Raw genomic sequence first — 27,342 nt, 5'->3', positions numbered from 1 at the left:
CATACTATAATTATTTGATTTCATTATTAAATAAATTTTCTATAAAAATGATTGGTGTAATGGCATTTCCCGTTTTCTGTTATTGATTACTTCAGACTCGATGCAAATAGAGCCTCACTGTAAAATACAGACTTAACCGTGGCTGCACTTCCAACTGCTGCACGTCAACTAGGACTACATGCTCGGCTGTATAAAGCAAACCGTCACACAAGTGTACAGGTAACGATGATTAGAGTTATAATCAGTTCGCTGTGCCTGCTGTTTCACAAACTATGCGTGCTCTTTTTCTGTGAACTCTTTAAAATATCATCATAGTTGTCCAAATTAGTGTTTTATAACGCGAATGCGAGGGTTTTATAACAGACGGGCGCCCATACAGGAGGATCTAGTGAGACTTGGTTTTAGTGAACAGCTAATCACTACTGCCAGCAAACTCCAATAATATCCCAAATATTAACCGACTTATAGGGGTTTTACTGTATTTTAATTATTATTATTATTATTTTTTTTAATGGACATGATCAATAGATAAATAGTAGTCAGGGCAATTCAAAGCAGCAACTTTTTTTTTGTCATCTGTTGTCCTGTACAGGTTCATTTATTAAAGAATAGGCCCAAATAGCCTACTCTGCAGTTGTAAAAAAGACCTGAACAATTCAGGAGCTTTAAATCTGTGTGTGTTTAAAAAAACAAATAAAATATATATGTACTATTATATATTATTATATTATTCATTCATTCATTTTTTTTCAGCTTAGTCCCTTTATTAATTTGGGGTCGTCACGGTGGAAAAAACTGCCAACTTATGTATAACATGTCTTTGGACTTGTGGGGGAAATCGGAGCACCAGGAGGAAACCCACGCAAACATGGGGAGAACATGCAAACTCCACACAGAAATGCTAAGTGACCAAGCCGAGGCTCGAACCAGCGACCTTCTTGCTGTGAGGCGAACGTGCTACCCACTGCTCCACCGCATCGCCATTATTATATTATATATAAACTAAATAAACATTTTTTTTGTTTTTTATAAAATGCTGTAGAAAAAAAGATGATTATAGTATGAGCAAAATAAACGTTTTACTAATAAATAAAGGTTTAAAATAAGCATTTTCTCTAGTCAATCATTTTAAGAAAAAATGTCAGATGTGGGCCTCCAAATTTATTTGGTGGGCCCATAAATGAAAAAGGTTGAGAACCCCTGGCTTATAATTGACCAATCAATCAGTCTGAAAATGTAGGAAGTATGTACAAAAAACAACAACAACTGCAAAACAATTCCTCTTCAAGCAACATTCTATGTTTAATGTGGCTTATTTTGGCACCAAGCACAGCTTAAACTGTTTTGTTCAAATAGTCCTGACATTTTCTGAAATAATGTGCTGTGTAATATCAGCCTTCTTTTAACACTTTCAGAGTTCTTCTTCGGGTTTAGAGTGTCATTTTTTTTTCTGTTTCTGTCCAGGTGATCTCATACAGCATCTGTAATATTTAGGTCTGGACCCTGTGGAGGCCATTTCATGACTGTCTGTGTTTTATCAGTTGTTTTCTTTCTCTAAAGAGGATTAGTTTGCAATTAGCTGATTATTATCATGCTGAAAATAAAAACTATTACCACTATAATCCTTTCCAGAAGGAATGGCATAATGGATTAAAACCTATCTGCATTTTTCAACATTCACAATTCCATCAATATCAATACTAGAAATGCAGGTCAAACCAAGACAAACAGCCTCTCTCCAACATTGTCTTTCACATGCCGTACACAATTAAACCAAAACAACTAACCTAACCTACCTACTGTCCTAAAAAACTATACATCAACTAAAAGATCAGTTATTCACCCTGTATAAATCTCAATTCAATTCCTCTTTATTTCTATAGCACTTTTACAATGTAGATTGTGTCAAAGCAGCTTAACAAAGACATTATAGTAAATTGAAACAGTGTCCGTCCAGTTTTCAGAGTTGAAGTTCAGTTAGTTTAGTTCAGTCTGGTTTATTTTTTACTGCTGAAAGTCCAAACACTGAAGAGCAAATCCATCGATGCACAGCTCCACAAATCCCAAACCAAGTGGGCCATGCACCGGAGGCTGATTTTGATTTAATCTCAATTAAAATAAAAGAAAGAAAAACACTTATGACTGGTTTTGTGGTAAAGGGTCAAATATATCCATTAAACCATCAACAAAACAACAAAAATAGTGTTGGCCTAAAACAGAGGTGGCCAACCCTGTTCCTGGAGAGCCACCATCCTGCAGATTTCAGTTGCAACCTATACCAAACACACCTGCCTGTAATTATCACGTGGTGTTCAGGTCCTAATTAATTGGTTCAGGTGTGTTTGATATGGGTAGCAACTGAAATCTGCAGGAAGGTGGCTCTCCAGGAACAGGGTTGGCCACCCCTGGCCTAAAATGATTGCGAAGTACTGTAGATTAAATTGAGGAATAACACAAACCTCTTGCTCAGGCTTGCTTGTATCCCCTTGGTCATGGTTAGACGGCACCTCTAAATGCTGGACACAAACAGAAACAATACAGCAATTATCATCACTAATGGGACACAATATCAATGTTATACTAAAAGAATGACAAGCAAGTTTCACCTGAGTTAAGGAGGGACTCGCTGGAGGAGTTTGACTGACTTCAGGACCTAATGGAGCAAACAAAACTGCTCAATTTGATCAACCAAAGCAAATTAATAAGATAAAATGTGACAGAAAGCACAGGACGCTACCTAATGCAGAGGGAGAGGAGAGCGAACTGCTTCTGGACGGTCTTGGGGAGGAGGAGGGCGTCGGGTTCGGGGAGAGAGCTGAAACCAAACATGACATTAATAAATTGTGGATGTCATTATGCTTTATGTTCAACCTGTGAATAGGGTTGAATTGAAAAGCAAGATAAAGGAGGCATTCCAGATATTTAGGACATGTACATGAAGTTACAGTCTGATAAGAAAGGAATTTGCAAAAATCAAAAAATAGACAATCTACTTCTGAAATAATAATTTGGTAACACTTTACAAAAAGGACCTATTAATTAATTCAGTTTTAGCAACCCCATATTAATAAAGGGACTAAGCCTTGTGAGTAGTGTTAGTGAGGCCAACAGGCAGCACTCAACCTGAGGTCCACTTGGGTCCTAATGCCCCAGTATAGTGATGAGGACTCTATACTTTTCAGTGAGTGCCGTCCAGGGGCGGACTGGCCATCTGGCAATTCTGGCAAATGCCAGAAGGGACGGATCATTTTTCAAATGTGGGCTGGTGAGTTTTTTTGTTGTTGTTTATTTTACATGTATTGTTTTTACATGCAGGCAGTTTTTATCTCTTGCAAGATGTGAATATTATAATGATGATGATGATGATGATAATAGTAAGAATAATAAATGTTAAGCATTTGGCCCAATCGGCAATGGCTGGCTGGTTTCGAGATGGGCTGACCCAATCCAACCTAATCAGAAATAACACGGACGTAATCAAAATCTGGCAAGAATGTCAAACGAACAGTAAGTGCAACACAAGGTAATTGAGATGGACCATAAAAAAAGGAAAGGCGATGCCGAAAAGCTCAGAGAAAGCAAAAAAAAAAATGGCTCTAACATCAGACGGTGCCAAACTAACTGAAATATTCTAGAAAGGGGGCAGCATTGTGGCGCAGTGGGTAGCGCTGTCGCCTCAGAGCAAGAAGGTTGCTAGCTTGAACCTCGGCTGGGTCAGCTGGTGTTTCCATGTGGAGTTTGCATGTTCTCCCCGTGTTGGTGTGGGTTTCCTCTGGGTGCTCTGGTTTCTCCCACAGTCCAATCACATGTGTTAAAGGGGAATTGGGTAGGATGAATTTTCCGTAGTGTATGTGTGTGTATGCATGTGTGTGTTTCCCATAACGTATGCTAGATAAGTTTGCGGTTCATTTCGCTGTGGTGACCCCAAATTATTAAAGGGATTAAGCTGAAAAGAAAATGAATGAATGAAAAAATTTACAGATTTGTTATAAATGAGTTGTTTTGTTCCAGTCACATACATTAAATGTTTAAATGTCTATTACATACGGTGCTGCTTATATTATTTTACCATCTGTACACCAATAGAAGTAGTGAATGTGCTTTTTCGTGGGTGGGGCTCTGTCGGTGTGGTAATGTGGGCTGTTGTGGCTACAATGCCAGGGCTGATTTTTTCCGCCCCTGGTGCCGTATTTCCGTATTAAATGAGACATTAAGACGAGGTCCTGACTCTTTGTGGTCGTTTAAAATCCCAGGATGTTCTTCAAAAAATAGTAGGGGTTTAACCCCGGCATCCTGGCCAAATTTGGCCACTGGACTCCGTCTATTGTGGCCCTCCTAACCATCCCCATATCTTAATTGGCTTCATTTGTCTCCTTTCCACCAATCAGCTGGTGTGTGGTGAGCGGTCTGGCGCAAAATGGCTGTCGTCTCATCATCCAGGTGGATGCTGCACACTGGTGGTGGATGAGGAGATCCCCCCCCCTATGTGTAAAGCACTTTGAGTGCCCAGAAAAGCTCTATATAAATGTAAAGAAATATTATTATTATTATTATAAGCCGAAAGGAAAACCAATGAAGGAAAATACTCCCGTTAAATCAATGTCCAATTTATCAATTTCCCAATATTGGAAATATTTAAATAGAATTAATATCAAATCAGTGTTGATAATTCAATGTTTTGCAGCCCGCCAGATGAGATTCAGTGTCCTCTGTGTGTGTCTGTGTGTGTAATGATGTGTGCAATAAGCAGCTGTACCTGTGGGGGATTCAGTGAGGCTGCAGGTGGACCGCCGGCCTCTGCGCTGCAGGAATCGATCGCTCACTTTCTTGGCCTCCTCCAACAGCTCTAGGTTCTTCTGCCGGTCCTCTTCAGACAACTTCAGATCCGGGAGCTGATCCTTCACCAGGTCGATCACGTGTCCATCACCATCTCAAACACACAACATAAACCCAGCGGTCATTTACACAAAGTCTCAAACAAAGTAAACAGACCTCAAAGAATAAACTCCATTAATGTTATTTAAAAGTCCTGTGAAGTGCTTTGAAATGTTCAGTTTTGTCCAATGTGGGACGTAATTTCAGCTGAAATAAGAAGACTTTACTTTCATCCGCAACCCCCCAGCCCTGCTTTTCACTTTTGTCAGCGACACACATCTTCCCTCCCACCTGACCCCCGCTCTTCACCTCGCCCTCCTCTGGTAACATGCCAGATCTGTTGTTACCCCGGTCTGTTCCAGGACCTCACAATTTGCAAATTAAGCACTGGTGGCGACCCCTTATAAATAACTAAGGGACTAAGCCAAAAAAAAAAAAGGCTCTAAAATCAGACGGTGCCAAATTAACTGAAATATTCTAGAAAGGGGGCAGCATGGTGGCGCAGTGGGTAGCGCTGTCGCCTCAGAGCAAGAAGGTTGTAGCTTGAACCTCGGCTGGGTCAGTTGGTGTTTCCATGTGGAGTTTGCATGTTCTCCCCGTGTTGGTGTGGGTTTCCTCTGGGTCCTATGGTTTCTCCCACAGTCCAATCACATGTGCTAAAGGGGAATTGGGTTGGATAAATTGTCCGTAGTGTCTGTGTGTGTATGGGTGTTTCCCAAAACATATGCTGGATAAGATTGCTGTTCATTTTGCTGTGGTGACCCCAAATTATTAAAGGGATTAAGCTGAAAAGAAAATGAATGAATGAATGAATGTATAAATTTGTTATAAATGAGTTGTTTTGTTAAAAAGTCCTGTGAAGTGATTTAAAATGTTCAGTTTTGTCCAATGTGGGACGTAATTTCAGCTGAAACAAGAAGACTTTACTTTCATCCGCAACCCCCCAGCCCTGCTTTTCACTTCACTTTTGTCAGCGACACACATCTTCCCTCCTACCTCACCCCCGCTCTTCACCTCGCCCTCCTCTGGTAACATGCCAGATCTGTTGTTACCCCGGTCTGTTCCAGGACCTCACAATTTGCAAATTAAGCACTGGTGGTGACCCCTTATAAATAACTAAGGGACTAAGCCCAAAAAAAAAATGGATGGATGGATGAATTTTCATCTTCTCTGATGATGTGTTCACTAGCATGTGCTTACATAACCCATAAATCTCATAAAATCCTCCAAAAGAAAACAACAACCTTGCTCAACCAGCTATTTATATCAGATATATGTCATAATATGTATGAAAAAACATCTAAAAATTGAATTAAATTAAATGACACCACTTGAAAACATCTACATTTTGAAATAAATGTCTAAACAAGAGAAAAATGAAACGTGTGTGTGTGAAAATGACTGTGTAGTTGAACTTACCCACTGTGGTGATAGGACAGGATGATGGAGAGTTTCGGGAGAGACGAGGCCGAGGACTGTGTGGTCTAAAAACAAACATTACACCAACACATTCTCAACATAACTGAGCACGAACAAACTGTAACTTCTTCTTTTAACAGCCTTAACACTGCTTATATGAATAAAACTGTAGCTTCAAAACAGATAAATACACTAGGTAGTTTTAAAAGACAATATAATGGGTCTCCGATATCAATACCTTGCTTTCTCGAGAGGACAGGATTCCTGCTTGATGACTTGTCTTTGAAGCACAATGGCTGGTGGACTCACGTTAACACTCACCATCTTGCTTTCCACTGGAGCATACTGGGGGAAAAATACAATAACAATAATTATAGCTTCACTAACTGGCTGTAATGTTGTTGGGCACATTCTTGGAGAGCAGTGACACAGAGGGGTTTACTTTTCTTTTATTAAATCGGACACTTTTGCTTTGCTGAGTACAAAATATTTTGTTAAATGTTCTCATCTGGCAATATAATGTTAATTCAAGAAGAGTTGGGAAATGTTCTTATTAAACTAAATGTGGCCCAGCTTGTTCCAGTCTTTGCTCACTGTTGTGATAACAGAAATATCTCTGTAAAATTAAGGCATTACATTGAAAGTGACACAAAAGTTTGAACTTGAACATATAAAAACAAACACATCTACATTTTTTGCTGTGTTTTCAAGCGAAAACCAGTTATTTGATCCAAAAAAATGTAAATGGCCTTCAATATTACAAAAAACAAAGTAAAATAATGTGTGAAAAAAAACATGTATATTATTTAGAGCTTATTTACAGCAAAAAATAAGTGTAAACTGTGTATATTTATGTATATATAAGGTTATATATAATATGTACACATATTTATGCATTTATTTGAGAAAATGGCTATTTATATGTAGATATAAATTACATTTGTATTTATTATATTTGTGTCTATTATACAAATTGTAAATAAAATGTAAATATTTATGTAACAAAATATATAATACACACACATTTACATTATAACACCCATTATTTTGGATGTGATTAATCGCAATTCATCTTTTCCCATACATATGAAGAGTTTAGATGCAAAAACATCTACATGCCGTCTGAAATTTCCATAGAAAATGAGCATTATTTTCAGCCTCCTTTGTTTATGATGAGTTATTTCACTTTAAAGACTATGAAAATAACTTATTATTTGCCATGAAAGTGAAATTACTGAACCTATTCACTAGAGCCTGATAAAAATGCTCATTTTAGAAGAAAATTTCAGACGGCATTTAGAGGTTTTTGTATCTGAACTCTTCTTATCCATATATATAGTTGAAGTCAGAATTATTAGCCCCCCTTTTGATTTAAATATTTCCCAAATTATGTTTAGCAGAGCAAGGAAATTTTCACAGTATGTCTGATAATATTTTTTCTTCCGGAGAAAGTCTTATTTGTTTTATTTTGGCAAGAATAAAATCAGTTTAACATTTTTTTAGGGACAAAATTTTTAGCCCTTTTAAGCTATATATATATTTTTTTTGATAGTTTACAGAACAAACCAATGTTATACAATAACTCACCTAATTGCCCTAACCTGCCTGGTTCACCTAATTAACCTAGTTAAGCCTATAAATGTCACTTTAAGCTGTATAGAAGTGTCTTGAAAAATATCTAGTCAAATATTATTTACTGTCATCATGGCAAAGATAAAATAAATCAGTGATTAGAAATGAGTTATTAACTATTTATATTTTTTTCAAGAAAATTTCTAGATTTAATTACTATGAATATTAATCTTGACACATCCTAACATTTAGAGATCATACAGTATATTACTAGTCTTATACCCTACTTGCAAATATCCTGTTTTAAATGTATTTTGCTGTTGTTTATTTTGCAGATAGAAAGTAAAGTGTAGCGAAAGTGAGTGTGAACTGATCTGATTTTTCAAATACATCATTCAGTCCTGAGGCAGTATGAGAAATTTTCCAACTGCACAAGTACTGTAGCTCCTTTTTTATAGCCTTTGGAAAGAAAATCTCACACATACCAACTCAAAACACTTATCTTTATCCCATGGGAAAAGTAACATGCTCTGATAACATCCACTTTAAGGAGAGGAAGCTAAATATTAGCCTTTGCAAAAGTCCAATTACACTCTTCAGTGCTTTGTTTGACATTATTTTGTAATTCTCTATGTACTGTTAAACAAAATTGTAATAAAAAATTATACATATATATATTTTATTACAATTTTGATATATATATATATACAGTATATATATATATATATATATATATATATATATATATATATATATATATATATATATATATATATATATATATATATATATATACACGGTATATATGCATGTGTATTTTCATATATTATTTTATGCTATCCCCCTCAAAATCATTTCAATCAAAACTAATTTCTTTCCAAAAACAGCTATTCAAGTCATCTGGTAAACTTGTATTCATATCGCAATATATATCGCAAAACAAAACAAAAAAAAGTTTTTATCCATCCAAGGGCAATAAACAATTCAATTTGAAGTATCTGAAGTTGGTCTCTCTAAACCTCTCGTTTCTGAGAGCCTGCTCTTCTCTGATTGGTCAGATGATCCAGTCTGTTGTGATTGGCCTACAGCTAACAGCACACATCAGTAATCAAACAACCATAACCAGATCAGATTTACTACATGAGCTGGTTCCTCAAGAATTTTAAAAATTGATACTAACAGTAACGATGGCGACGTCTTTACTATTGATTAGGGTCATTGGTTTTACCATTTCAATTAATTTCAGAACACCAAGTTCATCTCTGACCAAGTTTAAAGTACAAATGAAATCAAAACTAACCATAATGATTTGGTTAGCTCACATTGCTGGTTTTGTGGTGAAAAATGTATCTGTGCATGAAACATGTTTGCCCTTGTAATCTTTAATTCAAATGTGAAAATACACTTCCTGTTTGTTTTCTGTTCAATTCTCAGATTCCGTCTGTCTGAGGTAGTGGGTGTGGCTATCATAACTAACCACACCCCTCCCGCTGTCAGTTTTGACAACAAACAGACATGGTAAGGAGGAGGTGTCTGTTTGGTTGCAATAGCTTTCCCCAATCTAACCGAATGAAATGCCTACTTTACTACATCCAATCCGCTTGCAGTAGAAAAAACAAGCCACGCCCACTGTTTTCTCATTTAATATTCCATTTCTTTAGGAACTGCATCACAATACGAAAAAAAAAAGGTCTCAGCTTCCACTTCATGTCAACTTTAACGTAATATTCTATACTCATTCTACTCAATACTCCAAAAACGTTTCTAGATTAAAGATTAATGGCATCATCTGTAATGTAAAAGATACAGTTGGACTCACTGTGGAGGGTGAGCTGGATGTGCTGTCGAGCTCCTCCGGAGAGTCTTCCTCTTCCTCGGGCAGGGTGGGCATTGCCGGGGTGAGAGGGGGCCGAGAGCGTGTGTGTGGGAAGACGAAAGAGGCAACAGACTCTGTGACAAAACTTGGAGCACTCTTCAATGAAGTTTGCTCACCTCTTGAGTGTGTGAACTGACATACAGGAGGTGGGTCCTGTTGGCCCTGTATAGACACAAAGCATGTATGTAGTATGAGGATACAATCATATTTGCAGTTTCTTACAAAACAGTAACATCTGTGGCAGTACATTGGTAGACTAAAAGCTGATTTATTATTATGTTGAGTGATCGGCGTGACCCTTGGCGCCTGTTTGCGCGTAGAGGTGCATTTATAGTTCTGCATGCTGTTTGTGTTGCTCTGCAATAACACTTCTGAAACGCTAGCTAGCAGTAGGTTATTATGTTTCTCTGTGTTGAGTTTCTTCGCGGGTGGTTTGTTTTTCTGAACGCTACAAGTAGCTAAAACTCACTCATTCAGAGGCAGACATGCAACAACTTTAATCATCAGGTAAACACAAAGCAAAAGATTCCATTTGGAGGTCTCAACAGCTGTAAACAATCGCTCCATTAAGCTTGTGGCTCTCAGCACTGCCCATGCTCGTCACCAATACCAAGCTGACCAATCACAGAGCTTGTGCGACATGTCGTTGCAACTTATAGTTACAATTTTTGAGAGTGGGTGGGGGGTAGGGGGGTGTGCGAGCAAAGTGAAGAGCGGGGGGAAGATGCAAGCAAACTGAAAAGCGGGGAGCGGATATGAAGATGGTTGCATATTGGGTTCGGTGCTCATGGGGACTGTAACAAAAAGCTGTGGAGCGGGGGTAGGGGGGTGGAATTCCGGGAGTTTTCCGGGAGATAGAACAAGACAGTAGATGGGCGGGAGATGAGTCTAAAATACGAGAGACTCTGGGGAAAAAACATCAGCCACAGAGAGGGCAGTGCGACCTACGCGTATGCTTGTCGCGGAAGTATAAATCAGCTTTAATAGTCATATCATGGTAGACTATTAAATAAATCAGCTTTAATAGTCATATCTTTAATAGTCATATCATGGTAGTAGGGCTGAATAATAGTCATATCATGGTAGTAGGGCTGAATAATATATCGTTTGAGCATCAATATCGCAGTGTGCGTATCTACAACAGTCACATAGCAGCCCAGCAGATACAGGACGTCAACATGACATCAGATTGACGTTGAATCCCAAAGTCGTGGGACGTTGGATTTTGTTTGGAAATGAAAATCAGGTTGACGTCAGAACCCAACGTCAGGCCGATGTCACTTTCCAATGCAATCTAAAAACAACAAAACACCAACGTCTAATGATGTTACAGCATGACATTGTGTGGACATTACCAATACAGCGTCTATCAGAAGCTGAATTTTGATTGCCATACCTGATGAATAAATGTCAATATTTGACGTCATTATGATGTTGGATTAGGACGTTGGATTTAGGACACTTTCCAACACAATCTAAAATCAACCAAACATCAACGTCATTTCACATCGTTATTGGACGTCGAATTAACATTGTTCTTAGACACTGGCAACCTAAATCTAACCTAATAATAATGTTATTTGACATTTTATGTCTGCTGGGAGGACATAGGCTCATTCTGAAAACGTAGCTTTATATACATATCTGGAGTTTGCGAATTATGTAGCCAGAGCTATGTATGGCTGCATTCCATTTTTAAAACGAACGCTACAGGGCAGTATGACACCATTCCTTTTCTTGCTTACCAGCTGGCCGCCTCCGTATGGACGGCTTTTCTGTTGTTATCATTTTGTCAGGTAGCTCAACAAGTACGTCGGTGGAATTAAGACGCAGAGCGGAGTTGACCGCGACAATGGGATTCGAATCTGAAAATGTGGTAAGAATAAGGGGGCTTTTTTCTAGATTGCTGTTTAAAACACTGCGGTTAGGTTTAGGGAAGGGGGTAGGCAGGCCAATCGGTGCTCTTAAAAACACTATTGATTGGGTTTAGGGAAGGGGGAGGGTGTAGGGGTCGGTCGGTTGGTCAGTCAGCAAATCAGTCAGTCGACAGCAACCTCTGGTGGGTTTACATGAGAACACCAGGTGCGAATGGCATTCGCAAGAGAAGTTTGAGATCTTAAAAAGTTTACACAGTGCCTCTGGTAGATTCGTGAAAACAAAAACTGCTAAAAGTCTTTGTTCTGTTCAGAAATGTATATAGGAGTATATAATCAGAATAAACCTGGGTTGTATTTTATGTTTGATTGTTGATTTTCAGCAACTGAATACTGCTGGACTCTCCTGTTTATTTACATTTTACTTAAAATGTTTGATCATTGTCGTATTTATATATGCTTGTAATTCATTGTATTTTATGCAGATGCACTGCATAGAAAAAGACTTGATCATCCTGATTGATTTAAATAAATATTTTTTTTTCCAAATAGAGCTATTCAAATCACCTGGTGAAATTATATTCGCAATATATATCACAAGCAAAACAAAATATCGCAACGTCAGATTTTTCCAATATCATGCAGCCTTACATGCTACCATTTGCTACCACTGAGTTTTGAGACATTTGAATGAATACAACGACATCTGTTTGTTATGTTTGATGTGAAAGTTATGGGGTTCAGGCGATCTTTCAGATGAAAAAAGTAAACAACAAATGACTCAAAAATACACAAATCACGATTGTAATGGTTATCTCCATGCATAATCTCAGATAGCCAGACATTGATTCAAAATTATATTATTAGTTTCTCATCATCATGTCATTCCAGTGCACCGAGACCTTCGTTCATCTTCAGAACACAATTAAAGATATTTTTGATTGAATCCAAGACCTCCCTCATCTTCCATAGACAGCAAGAGTCGCGGGATGTTCAATGACATTGTAAAAACAGTCTATGGTATACTGATTCAACTGTAATCATATAAAGTTCCAAGAAATGTTTGTGTTCTAAAAAACCTGCAAATATAACCTTGAAAAAACTGCCTTCTTTCATCTGAGAAATATCGCTAAATTACGAAATATGCTATCCATCTCAGATGCAGAAAAGCTAGTCCATGCTTTTATGACTTCGAGACTGGATTACTGTAATGCTCTATTTGCTGGCTGCCCAGCATCCTCTATTAACAAACTTCAATTAGTACAAAATGCAGCAGCCAGAGTTCTGACCAGGTCCAGAAAATATGATCATATAACCCCAATTTTATCCTCCTTACACTGGCTGCCTGTTAAATTTCGTATTGAATTTAAAATATTACTTCTCACCTATAAAGCTCTAAATAATCTAGCTCCTGTTTATCTAACCAACCTTCTGTCTCGCTACGAACCAACTCGCTCCTTAAGATCTCAAAATTCAGGGCTTCTGGTAGTACCTAGAATAGCAAAATCAAGTAAAGGAGGTCGAGCCTTCTCTTTCATGGCTCCTACACTCTGGAATAGCCTTCCTGGTAATGTCCGAGGCTCAGACACACTCTCCCAGTTCAAAACTAGATTAAAGACTTATCTGTTTAGTAAAGCATACACTCAGTGCATCACCTAGCGGGTTCCACACTGGCTTCTACATCTTGCTTATATACACTATGAACAGCAGCTACGCTAATTATTCTCTTTATTCTCTATTTTCACCTGGGGATACTCATCCCGAGGTCCTCAGATTAGGCGGAGTCACTGATTGGATCCAAGACCAGCGACGTGATGATCCCAAGGATTCCATATTCGGGACCAGGCCATATCCTGAGCTGCTGCTGCGCTGATGGTCATGGGGAGTGGAGAACATGAGTCTGATTCCAGCGACGCTCCAGGGACAGACGAGTCTTCATTGAGGCCATCTTCCAGCATAAACCACGGCGAATGAATTTCTGCACAAGACTTTTGGCCAGCGGAGAAATTAAAATGGTCGTGCCCAACTGAGTCTGGTTCTCTCAAGGTTTTTTTTCTTCACTCCCATCAGGTGAAGTTTTTTTTCCCTCTCCGCTGTCGCCACTGCCTCGCATGGTTCAGGATTGGTAGAGCTACGCATCGATGAATTTGCTCTTCAGTGTTTGAACTCTCAGTAATGATTAAATCACACTGAACAGAGCTAAACTGAACTGAACTGAACTTAAACACTAAAACCTGAACCACACTGTTCCAGTTACTATGACCATTTATGTGAAGCTGCTTTGACACAATCTACATTGTAAAAACGCTATACAAATAAAGCTGAATTGAATTGAATTGAACATTTCTCCTGTATCTTCAGTATGGCATACTGTATCAGAATTAGGGTCAGTAGAGCACCACGTAAGCATTCTATTACCTATAGTGAAATGCACACCCTGATATGATGCAAAAGATACTGGCTATTGTTTTTTGCTGATTTCTTGGTGCATAAAAAGTGTTCTTGGAGCTTCGTATGATTACAGTTGAACCACTGAAGTCACAGACAGTTTAGCCAATGTTGTTGGTTCCTTTTCTAGCAAACAAAGTTGTTTTTACTGATTGTTTGGTGCACAAAAGTGTTCTTGGAGCTTCGTATGATTATAGTTGAACCACTAAAGTCACGTGGACAATTTAGTCAATGTTTTTGGTTCCTTTTCTGGCAAACAGTTGTTTTTACTGATTGTTTAGTCCACAAAAGTGTTCTTGGAGCTTTGTATGATTATAGTTGAGCCACTGAAGTCACATGGACTGTTTTGACAATGTTTTTAGTTCCGTTTCTGGCAAACAAAGTTGTTTTTACTGATTGTTTGGTGCACAAATGTGCTCTTGGAGCTTCGTATGATTACAGTTGAACCACTGAAGTCACAGACAGTTTTGCCAATGTTTTTGGTTCCTTTTCTGGCAAACAAAGTTGTTTTTACTGATTGTTTAGTCCACAAAAGTGTTCTTGAAGCTTTGTATGATTATAGTTGAGCCACTGAAGTCACATGGACTGTTTTGACAATGTTTTTAGTTCCGTTTCTGGCAAACAAAGTTGTTTTTACTGATTGTTTGGTGCACAAATGTGCTCTTGGAGCTTCGTATGATTACAGTTGAACCACTGAAGTCACAGACAGTTTTGCCAATGTTTTTGGTTCCTTTTCTGGCAAACAAAGTTGTTTTTACTGATTGTTTAGTCCACAAAAGTGTTCTTGAAGCTTTGTATGATTATAGTTGAGCCACTGAAGTCACATGGACTGTTTTGACAATGTTTTTAGTTCCGTTTCTGGCAAACAAAGTTGTTTTTACTGATTGTTTGGTGCACAAAAGTGTTCTTGGAGCTTCGGATGATTATAGCTGAACCACTAAAGTCACATGGACAATTTTGCCAATGTTTTTAGTTGCTTTCTGGCAAACAGTTGTTTTTACTGATTGTTTGGTGCACATAAGTGTTCCTGGAGCTTTGTATGATTATAGTTGAACCACTTAAGTCACATGGACAATTTTGCAAATCTTTTTTGTTCCTTTTTTGGCAAACAGTTGTTTTTACTGATTGTTTGGTGCATAAAAAGTGTTCTTGGAGCTTCGTATGATTACAGTTGAACCACTGAAGTCACAGACAGTTTTGCCAATGTTTTTGGTTCCTTTTCTGGCAAACAAAGTTATTTTTACTGATTGTTTGGTGCACAAAAGTGTTCTTGGAGCTTAGGATGATTATAGTTGAACCACTAAAGTCACATGGACAATTTTGCCAATGTTTTTAGTTGCTTTTCTGGCAAACAGTTGTTTTTACTGATTGTTTGGTGCACACAAGTGTTCCTGGAGCTTCGTATGATCACAGTTGAACCACTTAAGTCACATGGACAATTTTGCAAATCTTTTTAGTTCCTTTTTTGGCAAACAAAGTTGTTTTTACTGATTGTTTGGTGCACATAAGTGTTCTTGGAGCTTCGTATGATGACAGTTGAACCACTAAAGTCACATGGACAGTTTTGGCGAATGTTTGACATTTCACCACTTCTATAACGGTTCATATGATTGTGAACGCTTAATCGCACCAATCAGTCTCAGAAAAAAAAATTCAGCAGTCTGAAGCTGGCAGATCTAGAGGACTGATTGACATTTAAAATGTTCACAAGACATTTCTCTTGTAAAATAGGTATTTGCATCTTCATACAGCCTAAAAGTAAAGTAAAATTAAACACAGTTTGACATACAGAAACCTCTGAATTAACTAATCGAAGATTGTTGTTGGTCAGAATACACTAAATATCCCTCAGAGCACTAAAAATTCAACATGTTTTATTAACAAATTTAAATATAATTTAAATAAATACATATATTTAATTCACTGAAGCATGTTGTCACATCCGTCAGTGACCACCTGAGGGCGCTGTAGTGCACCAGGACTCAGTAGGCACTACAGCGTCCCAGGAAAGACTACAATTCCACACATACCACGCGCATAAACTGGAACATATACACTGACCTGTCATCACATCTGTTCTGTGTTACCGTTGATTATCTGGACTATATATTCCATCATTCCACCGTTGTTTATCATTGCGTCGTTTGTCTTCCTTGTCTTTCTTGTTCCCAGTTCCGCAGTAAGTCTTGTATTCCTAGTTCGTTGTTTCCTGATCCTGTTCTTGTATTTTTGCTTAGTTTTTCGAGTTTTGTTTCCTGAGCCTTGCCTCTGTTTTAGTTTCTGGTTTTGTGGTTTATTTGTACTTTGAACACCTTGTTTTATGTTTTGCACTGTATATAAATCTGCACTTGAATCCGCAATCTTTTTGTTCCCGTTTTGTTATTGTTTTTGATCACGCTAACGTGACACATGTACTACACAAACTAGCATCACCAAAAAAAGTTGACCTCCCCTTATGGCCACTGTATAATTCGCACCCTGAAGTACACACAGTGTGAGATTTGCTTCTACGTAATGTCATGTACAAATAAATTCTTGTTACCCCCGTTGGCATTTGTCCTATCATAAAGCTCAATCTCATGTTTCTGCCTCTCAGAGAGGTTCAAGAGGAAATGTTTCCCTTCAGCGGAATAACAGCTACTGATGGCATCTCTTAAACAAAAACACTCCTACGATGAAGAGCACAGCTATCAAGAACATTGTCTAAAAGAGACACAGAACGCTTATGTGCAGAATAAAGAGTTAAGCATTTGCCTGTTTATATTACCGCTAATGCTGTATCTCTACCATAAACACATCTAAAAATACGCATGAGTCATTAATGCAGCAAATCACGATGGGGTTGTTTCAATTGTGTGTCTGTCGGCTTGTTATATAAACACGACTTGGTCTCGAGATAGCGATCGAGGTGAAAGGAGACTCCTTGGTTCTCCCACAGGAATGCATTCCCATATTCCACTAAATCCATTCTCATCTAATCTGAATGCTACTAAAGCTATCTTTGGCTTCCTGTACACCCAAACAAAAATAAGAGACAATTTCGGCAGACAAATGCTATTTTGGTGAATGTCTTATAAGGGAAGAGAAGCTCAGCGGTGGTTATGCGCTGTGAAGAGCTCCAGCAGAGAATTCACATTATCACAAGTGTGCCACAGAGAAAACAGACTACTCATTAGTAACAAACACACATACAAAAGCCTGCATCACTCAACCCACACTTTCTCCATCACGTTAAAATCAGTTGAATGACTGATGAAATAATGGCAGGATGTGTCACGCATCTAATGCTGAATCTCTAAGTAGGTTTTTAATGTGAGTGGTGTTTACCTGTACAAAGCTCACCAACACAATGCTATAGCTGCCAGGGTTTTATGATTGCTTTGCGTAAGTTTCTATCGTGGTTGCTAGGGCTGCACAATATGTTGCACAATTATCGTTATCACAATAATAGCTTTTTTCATTTAAAGAACACTAGCACAAGTCAATGTTAAATAGATAAATAATAAAGGGCCTTCCAGTCTTGTTAATACTCCCGTTTTTGATGGGATTCTCCCGTATTTTACCATTCTATACCGCTATTAACCCATTTAAGTATTTTCCCTTACTTCTCCAAGATTTTTTATCTTTTAATTAAAAGTGAAAGTAGCATCATGGAAGCATTCATTCATTTTCTTGTCGGCTTAGTCCCTTTATTAATCCGGGGTCGCCACAGCGGAATGAACCGCCAACTTATCCAGCAAGTTTTTACATAGCGGATGCCCTTCCAGCCGCAACCCATCTCTGGGAAACATCCACACACACATTCACACACACACTCATACACTACGGACAATTTAGCCTACCCAATTTACCTGTACCAAATGTCTTTGGACTGTGGGGGAAACTGGAGAACCCGGAGGAAACCCACGCGAAGGCAGGGAGAACATGCAAACTCCACACAGAAACGCTAACTGAGAACCAGCGACCCAGCGACCTTCTTGCTGTGAGGCGACAGCACTACCTACTGCACCACTGCATCGCCTGTCATGGGAGCATATCCCATATTTTTACATACCAATGTTTAAAGAGTCTCTGATGCTGGTAATATAGTATATAAGCACATTTCAGGCAACAAAACTCTAAGAATATATTTCTTGTTATTAGTGAATTTACAGTGCATTTGGAAAGTATTCATATCACTTCACTTTTTCCAGATTTTTTATGTTACAGCCTTATTACAAAACTGATTAAATTAATTTATTTCCTTGAAATTCTACACACAATACCCCATAATGACAATGTGAAAAACATTTTTTTTTATTGTTGCAAATTTATTAAAAATAAAAAACCTGAAAAATCTCATGCACATTAGTATTCACAGCCTTTGCTCAATACTTTGTTGATACACCTTTGGCAGCAATTGCAGCCTCAAGTCTTTTTGAATATGATGCCACAAGTTTGGCACACCTGTCTTTGAGAATATTTGGCCATTTCTCTTCGCAGTACCTCTCAAGCTCTATTAAATTGGATGGGAAGCAACAGTGTACAGCCATTTTCAGATCTCTCCAGAGATGATTAATAGGATTTAGGTCTGGGCTCTGGCTGGGCCACTCAAGAACATTCACTGAGTTGTTGTGAAGCCACTCTATTGATATTTTGGCAGTGTGCTTTGGGTCATTGTCCTGATGGAAGATGAACCGTCACCCCAGTCTGAGGTCAAGAGCACTCTGAATCAGGTTTTCATTCAGGATGTCTCTGTACATTGCTGCATTCATTTTTCCCTCTATCCTGACTATCTTCCAGTTAATGCTGCTGAAAAACTCCCCACAGCATGATGCTGCCACCACCATGCTTCACTGTAGGGATGGTATTAGCCTGGTGATGAGCGGCGCCTGGTTTTTTCCTAACGTAACGCCTGGCATTTATTCCAAAGAGTTCAATTTTAGTCTCATCAGACCAGAGAGTTTAGTTTCTTATGGTCTGAGGGTCCTTCATTCCAGGAGGGGAGTGTCTTCCTTCTGGAACAGAAGCTGCACAGACAGTTGTCCTTTTGTAAGTTTCTCCTCTCTCCACAGAAGAACGCTAGAGCTCAGACAGAGTGACCATCGGGTTATTGATAACCTCCCTGACTAAGGCTCTTCTCCCCCGATCACTCAGCTTAGTTGGTCGGCCAGCTCTAGGAAGAGTCCTGGTGGTTCCAAACATCTTCCACTTACGGATGATGGAGGCCACTGTGCTCATTGGAACTTTCAGAGCAGCAGAAATTTTTCTGTAACCTTCCCCAGCCTTGTGCCTCCAAACAAACATGTCTAGGAGGCCTATAGACAATTCCTTTGTCTTCATGCTTGGTTTGTGCTTTGGCATGCACTGTCAACCCTGGGACCTTATATAGACAAGTGTACGCCTTTTCAAATCATGTGTAATCAACTGAATTTACCACAGATGAACTCCAATTAAGCTGCTGAAACATCTCAAGAATGGTCAGTGGAAACAGAATGTACCTGAGATCAATTTAGAACTTCACGGCAAAGGCTGTAAATACTTCTGTAGATGTGATTGTTTTGGTTTTTATTTTTTAGTAAATTTGCAACAATTTCAAAAAATCTTTTTTCACATTGTCATTATAGGGTATTGTGTGTAGAATTTTGAGGAAATAAATAAATGAATTTAATCCGTTTTGAAATAAGGCTGCAACATAAAAAAAGATGGAAAAAGTGAAGCGCTTTGAATGTATATAAATCCTGATGTGTTTGGGGACCCAGAGGACAAATAAAAATACTGTACGAGTTGACGATTACAACAAGAAAACAAAACTATGTCCAATCAAAAAGCAGGAGATAAAAGCATAATACAGTCCTGGAGCAGCACAAAGTGAAATGGATTTGGAAAAGAGGTGGAGGATCAGCTTGTTGATTTGTGACAACAGCCCAAATGTTTATGTGTTTATTCATCGGCAAAGTTTATTCTAAAATCTCGAGAGATTTTGTGAGATGTGTTCACGTTTTTTAAATATATGTTGTCATGTGGTGTACAGCAAAACAAACACATTACAATAGCTTTTTTTGACATCATCTTTGTGGTTTCTAACATTTTGCAAATCTCGTACAATTTAAAGAATCTTTGTACCCAGTCTAAGCAGTGTAACAATCTATAGTACTTACGTGACGCACCGAGTGCTCCTGCAAAAGTGATGTACAGAGTAACAAAATAAGAGGAAGGAGTCTTGTGAAAACCACACACACAGACTTACGCAAGAGACGCATTCAAGCACGTTAATATCAGATGAAAACAATCAAGTGACTTTGCTGTCCAATGTGTTCAGACCGCTGAAATACCATGGTAAAACAGAGCTAAGATATTAGGATCAGATATTGGACAGCTGGAAATAGTCTCCTCTAAAATAATTGAGTCAGCCACATTATGTTTTGATGTGCATTAAGGAATGTATTACTTCCATTTATTGTAGTTTATTGAATGAGAAGCCAAAGTAATAAGCTATGTATGCCAATTTAAGATATTTTATTGGCAGATTTCAGTGTTGTCCCATCTGCAAAAACTTACTGGTCACACTTTAGTTTAGGTCACAATTCATGCTATTTACTACTGGGTTATGACCTGCCTATTATAAAGGTATTACACAGCAAAATCCTCTGAGTAAAATTGACTTAATTTAGATTTAGATTTTTGGACCCTCTCTAAATTGAGTTAATGTTACTTAAGTTAATAACACAATGAAAGGATTAATTAGGTGATGATTGAGGACTGATGATGAACACCTACTCTTATTAAGCAGAAACACGGAAGAGCAACAGAAAACTACTACTAACTCAAGTTACAGCCTTAGATTAAATCAGCTGAAATGTAATACATTGAATCTCAGCAGAGAATCAACTCGATTAATAAGCAACTCCACAAACAGCAGCTTTACTTTTTACTAATTTGTTCGTCTTATTATAAATAGGGAACAAATACTCTTTGAACTGAGTAAATTTTACTCAGAGGATTTTGCTTTGTAACTGTTCATTGGTAGCTAAAATGTATGATCTTATTCTACATCCTTAATCCAACCAAAACCTAAACCCAACTTCTACCTTACTAACTACTAATAAACAGTTAATTTGTAGTTAATTTGTAGCTAATCTGCAGTTGAGCTCTAATCTTCTCTAAGACATCTGCAGGAAGTTTTCCACAATGACCTTGGTTAGCTGGTTCAGTGTGTTTAATGCGGGTTTTGCACAACAAACTATGTGGAAAATGGTTGCATAATGTTAGGTCACATGTCTTTTGCTTGTGCATGGCGATCAACCTAGGGCAGTTGTTTGGAAGTTTAAAGTAAAATTCTATGGTTATTATTATGTAAACTACTATGGTGTTTTTGGTAACTACAGAATGGTTTTATAGTGTTCAGGAAGATAAGCTGTATTGCTTCAGTTCAGATTCAGTGTTTAGAACTGCTTAAAGTTGTTAAGATTAGTCTCTTCATCTCGACTTCATTAATTTCCTAAAAAAAAAATTAAATTCTGGGTTGTCCCATTTCACCTGCTTCGAATGTTATTACTTGATTGAATGGGCATTATCAATGGTTATCAGCTGATAGATATGGGCCAGATGCACCTACTAGTGCAGGGGTGGCCAACCCTGTTCCTGGAGAGCCACCGTCCTGCAGATTTCAGTTGCAACCCATATCAAACACACCTGCCTGTAATTATCACGTGGTGTTCAGGTCCTAGTTAATTAGTTCAGACCTTTTTCAGACCTCAACAGTGTCAAAACTTGATGGGCCTCGTCTATCAAATTTGATCTTCATTTTGTATTTTCTATTGGATTCAATCAGGTGTTGGCTGGGCCATTCTACAGCTTGATTTTCTTTCTCTGAAAGCACTTGAGAGCTGGCTGTGTTTTGGATCATTCTCTTGCTGAAATGTCCACCCTGCTTTCATCTTCATCATCCTGCTAATGTAGATGTTGGACAAGCAGCTAATATTCATTTACAATGACGAAGGGCAGACAGTTGCTGAAGAACTAAGATTTCAGCTGCTGTCTGGGCTTTCACTTCCATTCTACACCTCCCTTTCTTCATGTGTTCGATACTTTTTCTCTGTGTCATTTGATTATCTTACACATGACTTCATTTGTAAACTAATTAGATTTGTTTTCTTCACATACTGTATATGGATTTTCCTGGTTGTTGTCAACATCCAGGGAAATTTTCAAGTCAACAGCACCTTTAGAAATATGTTTTCCGAGAAAAATGGTGACGTGTTTAATGCTTATTTTCCCCATTGTATCTAAGGTGCACAGCTCTTTAAAAGGCAAAGAATGAGAACCTGATAAAATTATATGATTCATAAAACTGTAGGAGAATGGATATAGCTCACCTCTAGATTATCAGCAAGACCAGTGGCTTGGATACGTATTAAAGTGTCTGAATCACTTGTTTTGTGTTTCTCTTGAGCCTCACTATTCTTTGTCCTTGCTTGACTCTTTCCTCTGTGCTCAGATTCCTCTCGACTCCTCCCAGAGCAATCCGACTCCTGTCTTTCCTCTTGACAAATCCCAGAATCCTCTACAAGGGCCTCCCTTGGTGAACTGAATCCTTGGTTATCCCAGTCGTCTGCGAACTTGGAAAGCTTTCCTTGCTTCAAAAGTTTTAAGGCCTCTGTCCTGCCGCTATAATTTTGGCACCTCTCAGAAGTCTCTGTTTTACGTCTGCTGTTTTGCAGCTCAGTTCCTGGACATCCAGCGTCTCCTTTATTCAGACTCGTGCACGTTTCCTTGTTTGCAGCTAAGGTGCTTCCAGTGTCCCCTGACTCGGAGAGGAAGCTGTCATTGCTTGTTGGCTGGTCTGACCTAGAGGAAAACAAGAAACAAAACAGATCCATCAGCTGAATGTACAGTCAGAATTATTAGCCCTCTTGATTTTTTTTTCCACAAATTCTGTTTAACGGAAAGATTTTTCTTTAAATACATCTCTAAACATAAAAGTTTTGGCAACTCATTTCTATTAACTGATTTCTTTTATCATAATATTGTACTAAATATTTTGTATTGGATATTTTTCATAATACTTATATTCAGCTTAAAGTGCAATTTAAAGGCTTAAATAGGTAAATTAGACAATTTATTGCAATTAGGAAAGCCATTGTATAATAATGGTTTGTTTTTTAGACAAAGTGTTGTGGATTAAAACATCTAAAGGAACAAAACAATAAAACAAAACCGAAAATGGGTTGTAATAATTATTATTTTATCAAATAATATAAAGTCATTTTATAAGACTTTTTACATTTGAGAGGGGCTATTTTAGCACAGTAGCAACAAAATGCCCTTGTGTGTTGCAAGCCATTGAAATGAATGGGTTTAGGCAGTGCCTTCTGGGTCCGGTATGAAAGTCAATTCAGACCCTGGAGTGACTACGACTGGGTGAAGAGTGAAAGCAGTGTGCAGTGTGCCTTTTATTAGACTCTTATTTTCTGCTATATTTCACTTTCCTCAAAAAACGTAAATGCTATTTTCGTCTAAAAATTTCTGCAAGCTGAAAATTCGGTGCATCCCTACATATAGTGTTTTTGGAATAAAAATTAAATGTAAAAATGTAGAATTAATTGCATGCACTGATAGACCAATAAATATATGTATATATATATATATATATATATATATATATATATATATATATATATATATATATATATATATATATATATATATATATATAGGCAACGTGGTTGCGCAGTAGGTAGTGCTGTCGCCTCACAGCAATTAGGTCGCTGGTTACAGCCTCAGCCGGGTCAGTTGGCATTTCTGTGTGGAGTTTGCATGTTCTCCCCGTGTTGGTGTGGGTTTCCTCCGGGTGCTCCGGTTTCCCCCACAGTCCAAGGACATCCGGTACAGGTGAATTGGGTAAGCCAAATTGTCCATAGTGTATGTATGTGTGTGAATGAGTGTGTATGGATGCTTCCCAGTGATGGGTTGCAGCTGGAAGGGCATCCGCTGCGTAAAACATATGCTGGATAAGTTGGCGGCTCATTCCGCTGTTGCAACCCCAGATAAATAAAGGGACTAAGCCAAAAAGAAATATAGCTAGAGTTTGACTTTGTAGATAAAACCTATTTTTGTTGTTTAAATAAAAAGTAGTAAAATGTAAACAACTTATAAAAAAAAACATCATACAAATAGGTTGTCATTTAATAAGAATATGTGAATAACTCAATCTTGACAAAAATGTCAGATAGAACCTTATAATTCTAAGGTGACAAGATGTTGGAAGGATGAGAGAACTTAGAAACTCGTCGTGAGAATGGAGATGTCGGCACATTTGTGCCAGTCTGTCAGATGAAATTGCTTAAAACACCTTAATATTTTAGAATTACTGCATTTCGTTGCACTGTACTTGTACATGTGTAATGACAATAAAGTTATATCTAATCTAATCTAAAAAAAAAAAGGTATTTAACGTTTGCATAACCAATGATTAACCGAGACCCATCCATTAGTAAATATGCAGCCTATTTTTTGATTGCCTGACCAGTGCATTAACAACAGCACGCGTTGAGATAACCGAGAAATTATTTGCTTCTTGTCCAGTGTCACCCACATGACGGATCTCGTAGTAAAGAACAAGAAAAAATCAGTTGTTGTGAACTGTGCCACATTACACGATAAGAAACGATTGAATGTTGTGTCACGACACCCATATGTCGTTTACGAATCCCTACAACACTACGTCGAGGAAAATCGTGATGAAATCATGATAAATTCTGACCGGGGCTTAAATCAAATCTCCTACAACAGGGATATTCTGATCCTAAAGGAATACGAGTGTTATGACAGCAGCAAAATAATAGTTAAAGGAGACATTTCCAGCAATAACAACGAAGGATGTGTCCTTGTGGTTTTCGGCATATGCTGAAAGGGTTTACAAGTACCACTTGGGAGTCAAAGAAATTTATTGGGGCCACGGTGGGTGACAGTATAAACTCCGGTGTTCCTGCACAGTCTCACCTCACGCTGGATGATCTTTGAGTGAGGATTTTACATATAAACACACACAGGAATGTAAACACTGACCCAGCTACATTCTCCTGTCTGTTGTGTGGCGTGGGCTCTTCACAAGCTGACGGTTCCGGCAGGGAGATCTGAGTATAGAGTGAAGAATGACCCGGAGGAATAATCACTCCCACAGATGGAAGACCTGATGGAGAGGAACTAATGCTGTTAAACAGACACCTTGTAAAAAGGAAAATATCACAGGGTACATACACATTTTTACACACACTTAAAATTCCAGGACTTTCCCATTACTTTACTAAAACTTTCAAAGTAAATATTCATGACCTAACATTTCATGTAATGTCTATGTATACATGGTAAGCAAGAAAAAAGTGCACACATTTACAATACAATTTATTACAGCATATCAAAAAATATGCAAGTGGTTTCAAACATTTAAGAGTTTCTTTCTTCTGTTGAACACTGAAGAAGATATTTCTTAGACAGCAGCAAAGACCATTGGCTTCCATAGTAGGAAAAACAGCTACTACGGAAGTCAATGGTCTTTTAGGTTTCTTGTAAAATGTCTTGTTTTTTGTTTAACAAAGAGAAAGGTTTAAACCAGGGATGTCCAAACTCGGGCTGTTTCTCAATATGCGTTCTTCAGCGGTTTTGCGTCCTCGTGTAACGTCATCATCAGCTGCCTAAGTTCAGTTCCAATACTCAAGACCGCAAGTACGAAGGACGCGTGAAACTTCCCGGATGTGATCTTGAAATCGAGGACGCACTGATGCAGACTTGAGCACCTCTGGAAGTCGCTCTGGAAGTCCCAGAAGTCATTGCGACTGGAGGTGGGAAGTGCAGCATTTTATTTAGATTTATTTTTAAAGTTCAGAGATATCACTTATTTACCTCAGGAGTTTCCCTAAATGAAACGGTGAAAGTAAACATTAACATGAATATCCTAATAAAGGACTAAACACATTAAGGGTTGTTTGTTTGCTGAAACTCGTATTAAAATATGTTTTATTTATATTGAGCAGAGTATATTTATAATGTTTTTATGTAAAGTATATATTTTGAAGAGGGGGGAAACAATAAATCGTTTTATGAATGCTGTAATGTTTGAATAATTTACGATTTAAAACGCGTGAAGGTCACATGACCATCAGGAAGAACGCAGCATCCTATTTCTCAAAGGATGCGTTCTCTGCCCTCGCAGTCTACTGAGTTCGTTCTTCCAAGGACACCTGGCAAGACCGGTTTCCACAAGAACACAAGTCCGTTCTCTGCTTTCTTGGAAATGAGAAACAGCCTCGGTCTTTGAGGGCTGGTGTCCTGCTCAATTAGCCCCAAACCCCAATAAGACACACCTGGGCTAGCTAATCAAGCTCTTAAGCTGCGGTCACACTGGGTTTTTCTTCCCATAGACTTCCATTTATACGCACGCGAATGCGTCAGACCGGAAATGCAGGGTCATGCACCAAGTTTTGCAGGTCGCTGCGGTGCAAAGTTCAAGCTTGGTGAACTTTGACCTGCGAAATCGCATCACTTGACTCTCAAACATGACCTCTCTGGACAGAAATTTTAAACATGGAGCAATCGCTCGCTTTTTTAAAGCCTAATAATCTTGTTTATTTCGCATAAACAAGAATTTTGCATTATCAAACACGTGCGACCGCAGCTTGGCCTTCTAGAAACATCCTTGCAGGTGTTTTTGGACACCCCTGGTTTAAAACAAGCAAAGGTTGAGTAAATGATGACAAAACACAATTAAATATTCAGATATTACCTGTAAACAACGGCTCAAAGCAAACCCCGGATACACGCTTTAGCAAAAACTCAGATGGTGAACCAGGATCCGGATCTTTGAAAGTTGAATGGTGGGTATTGTTCACCTTAAAAAAAAAATATAACAACACAACTTTAGCGATGATTTTATGGCAGGAATCTTTTATCTGTTCTGCTGTGCTCTGCAGTGTGTAATCATCTGATCAGAAAAGGCTGTTTAAAATATCACTGACATTTAAAAGTGGAGATATCAAAAGAATTTCCCTAACACTGTGACTAAAATAGGAGACTGTTCCATAGTGCTGGGCGGAAGAGATAACGAAATCAACACTATCTCTTCCAAATTCAACAGACAACTTATGAAATCTCAGAGAATCGCAGTGGTTTCTATTGGCTAGATTTGAAGGGAGTTTATGAATCATGTTTTGCTACCATACTGTCATCTTTTCCCATTTTCCTGTTGGTAAGAAAAAAGAAATCCTGAACGAGAGTTCAATTGTCTCTTCAGAATAACAG

General features: G+C 38.2%; 1 protein-coding gene across 12 annotated transcripts in view; it reads right to left on the bottom strand.

Moving 5' to 3' along the window:
- The window catches only part of irag1 (inositol 1,4,5-triphosphate receptor associated 1), a 117,954-nt gene that overhangs the window by 31,254 nt on the left and 59,358 nt on the right, over positions 1–27,342 (bottom strand). For all 12 annotated transcript variants that reach the window (XR_015496451.1, XM_087262132.1, XM_087262131.1 and 9 more), the window contains 10 exons: positions 26,828–26,933; positions 25,114–25,237; positions 22,422–22,893; positions 9,686–9,904; positions 6,533–6,639; positions 6,295–6,359; positions 4,757–4,930; positions 2,738–2,815; positions 2,607–2,653; positions 2,460–2,516 (listed from right to left, as the gene is read on the bottom strand). Coding sequence is in view for 11 of the 12 variants with exons in the window: in XM_087262132.1 (XP_087118258.1) it covers positions 2,460–2,516; positions 2,607–2,653; positions 2,738–2,815; positions 4,757–4,930; positions 6,295–6,359; positions 6,533–6,639; positions 9,686–9,904; positions 22,422–22,893; positions 25,114–25,237; positions 26,828–26,933 (1,449 nt within the window). In the remaining variant the exon portion in view is untranslated. The remainder of the gene's footprint in view (positions 1–2,459; positions 2,517–2,606; positions 2,654–2,737; positions 2,816–4,756; positions 4,931–6,294; positions 6,360–6,532; positions 6,640–9,685; positions 9,905–22,421; positions 22,894–25,113; positions 25,238–26,827; positions 26,934–27,342) is intronic.

This window comes from Danio rerio, chromosome 7 (genome assembly GCF_052040795.2).
Source record: "Danio rerio strain M-AB ecotype USA chromosome 7, GRCz13ab, whole genome shotgun sequence".
Lineage (NCBI taxonomy): Eukaryota > Metazoa > Chordata > Actinopteri > Cypriniformes > Danionidae > Danio > Danio rerio.
Note: the sequence above shows the minus strand (reverse complement) of the source record. Positions and strands in the feature narration are given on the sequence as shown.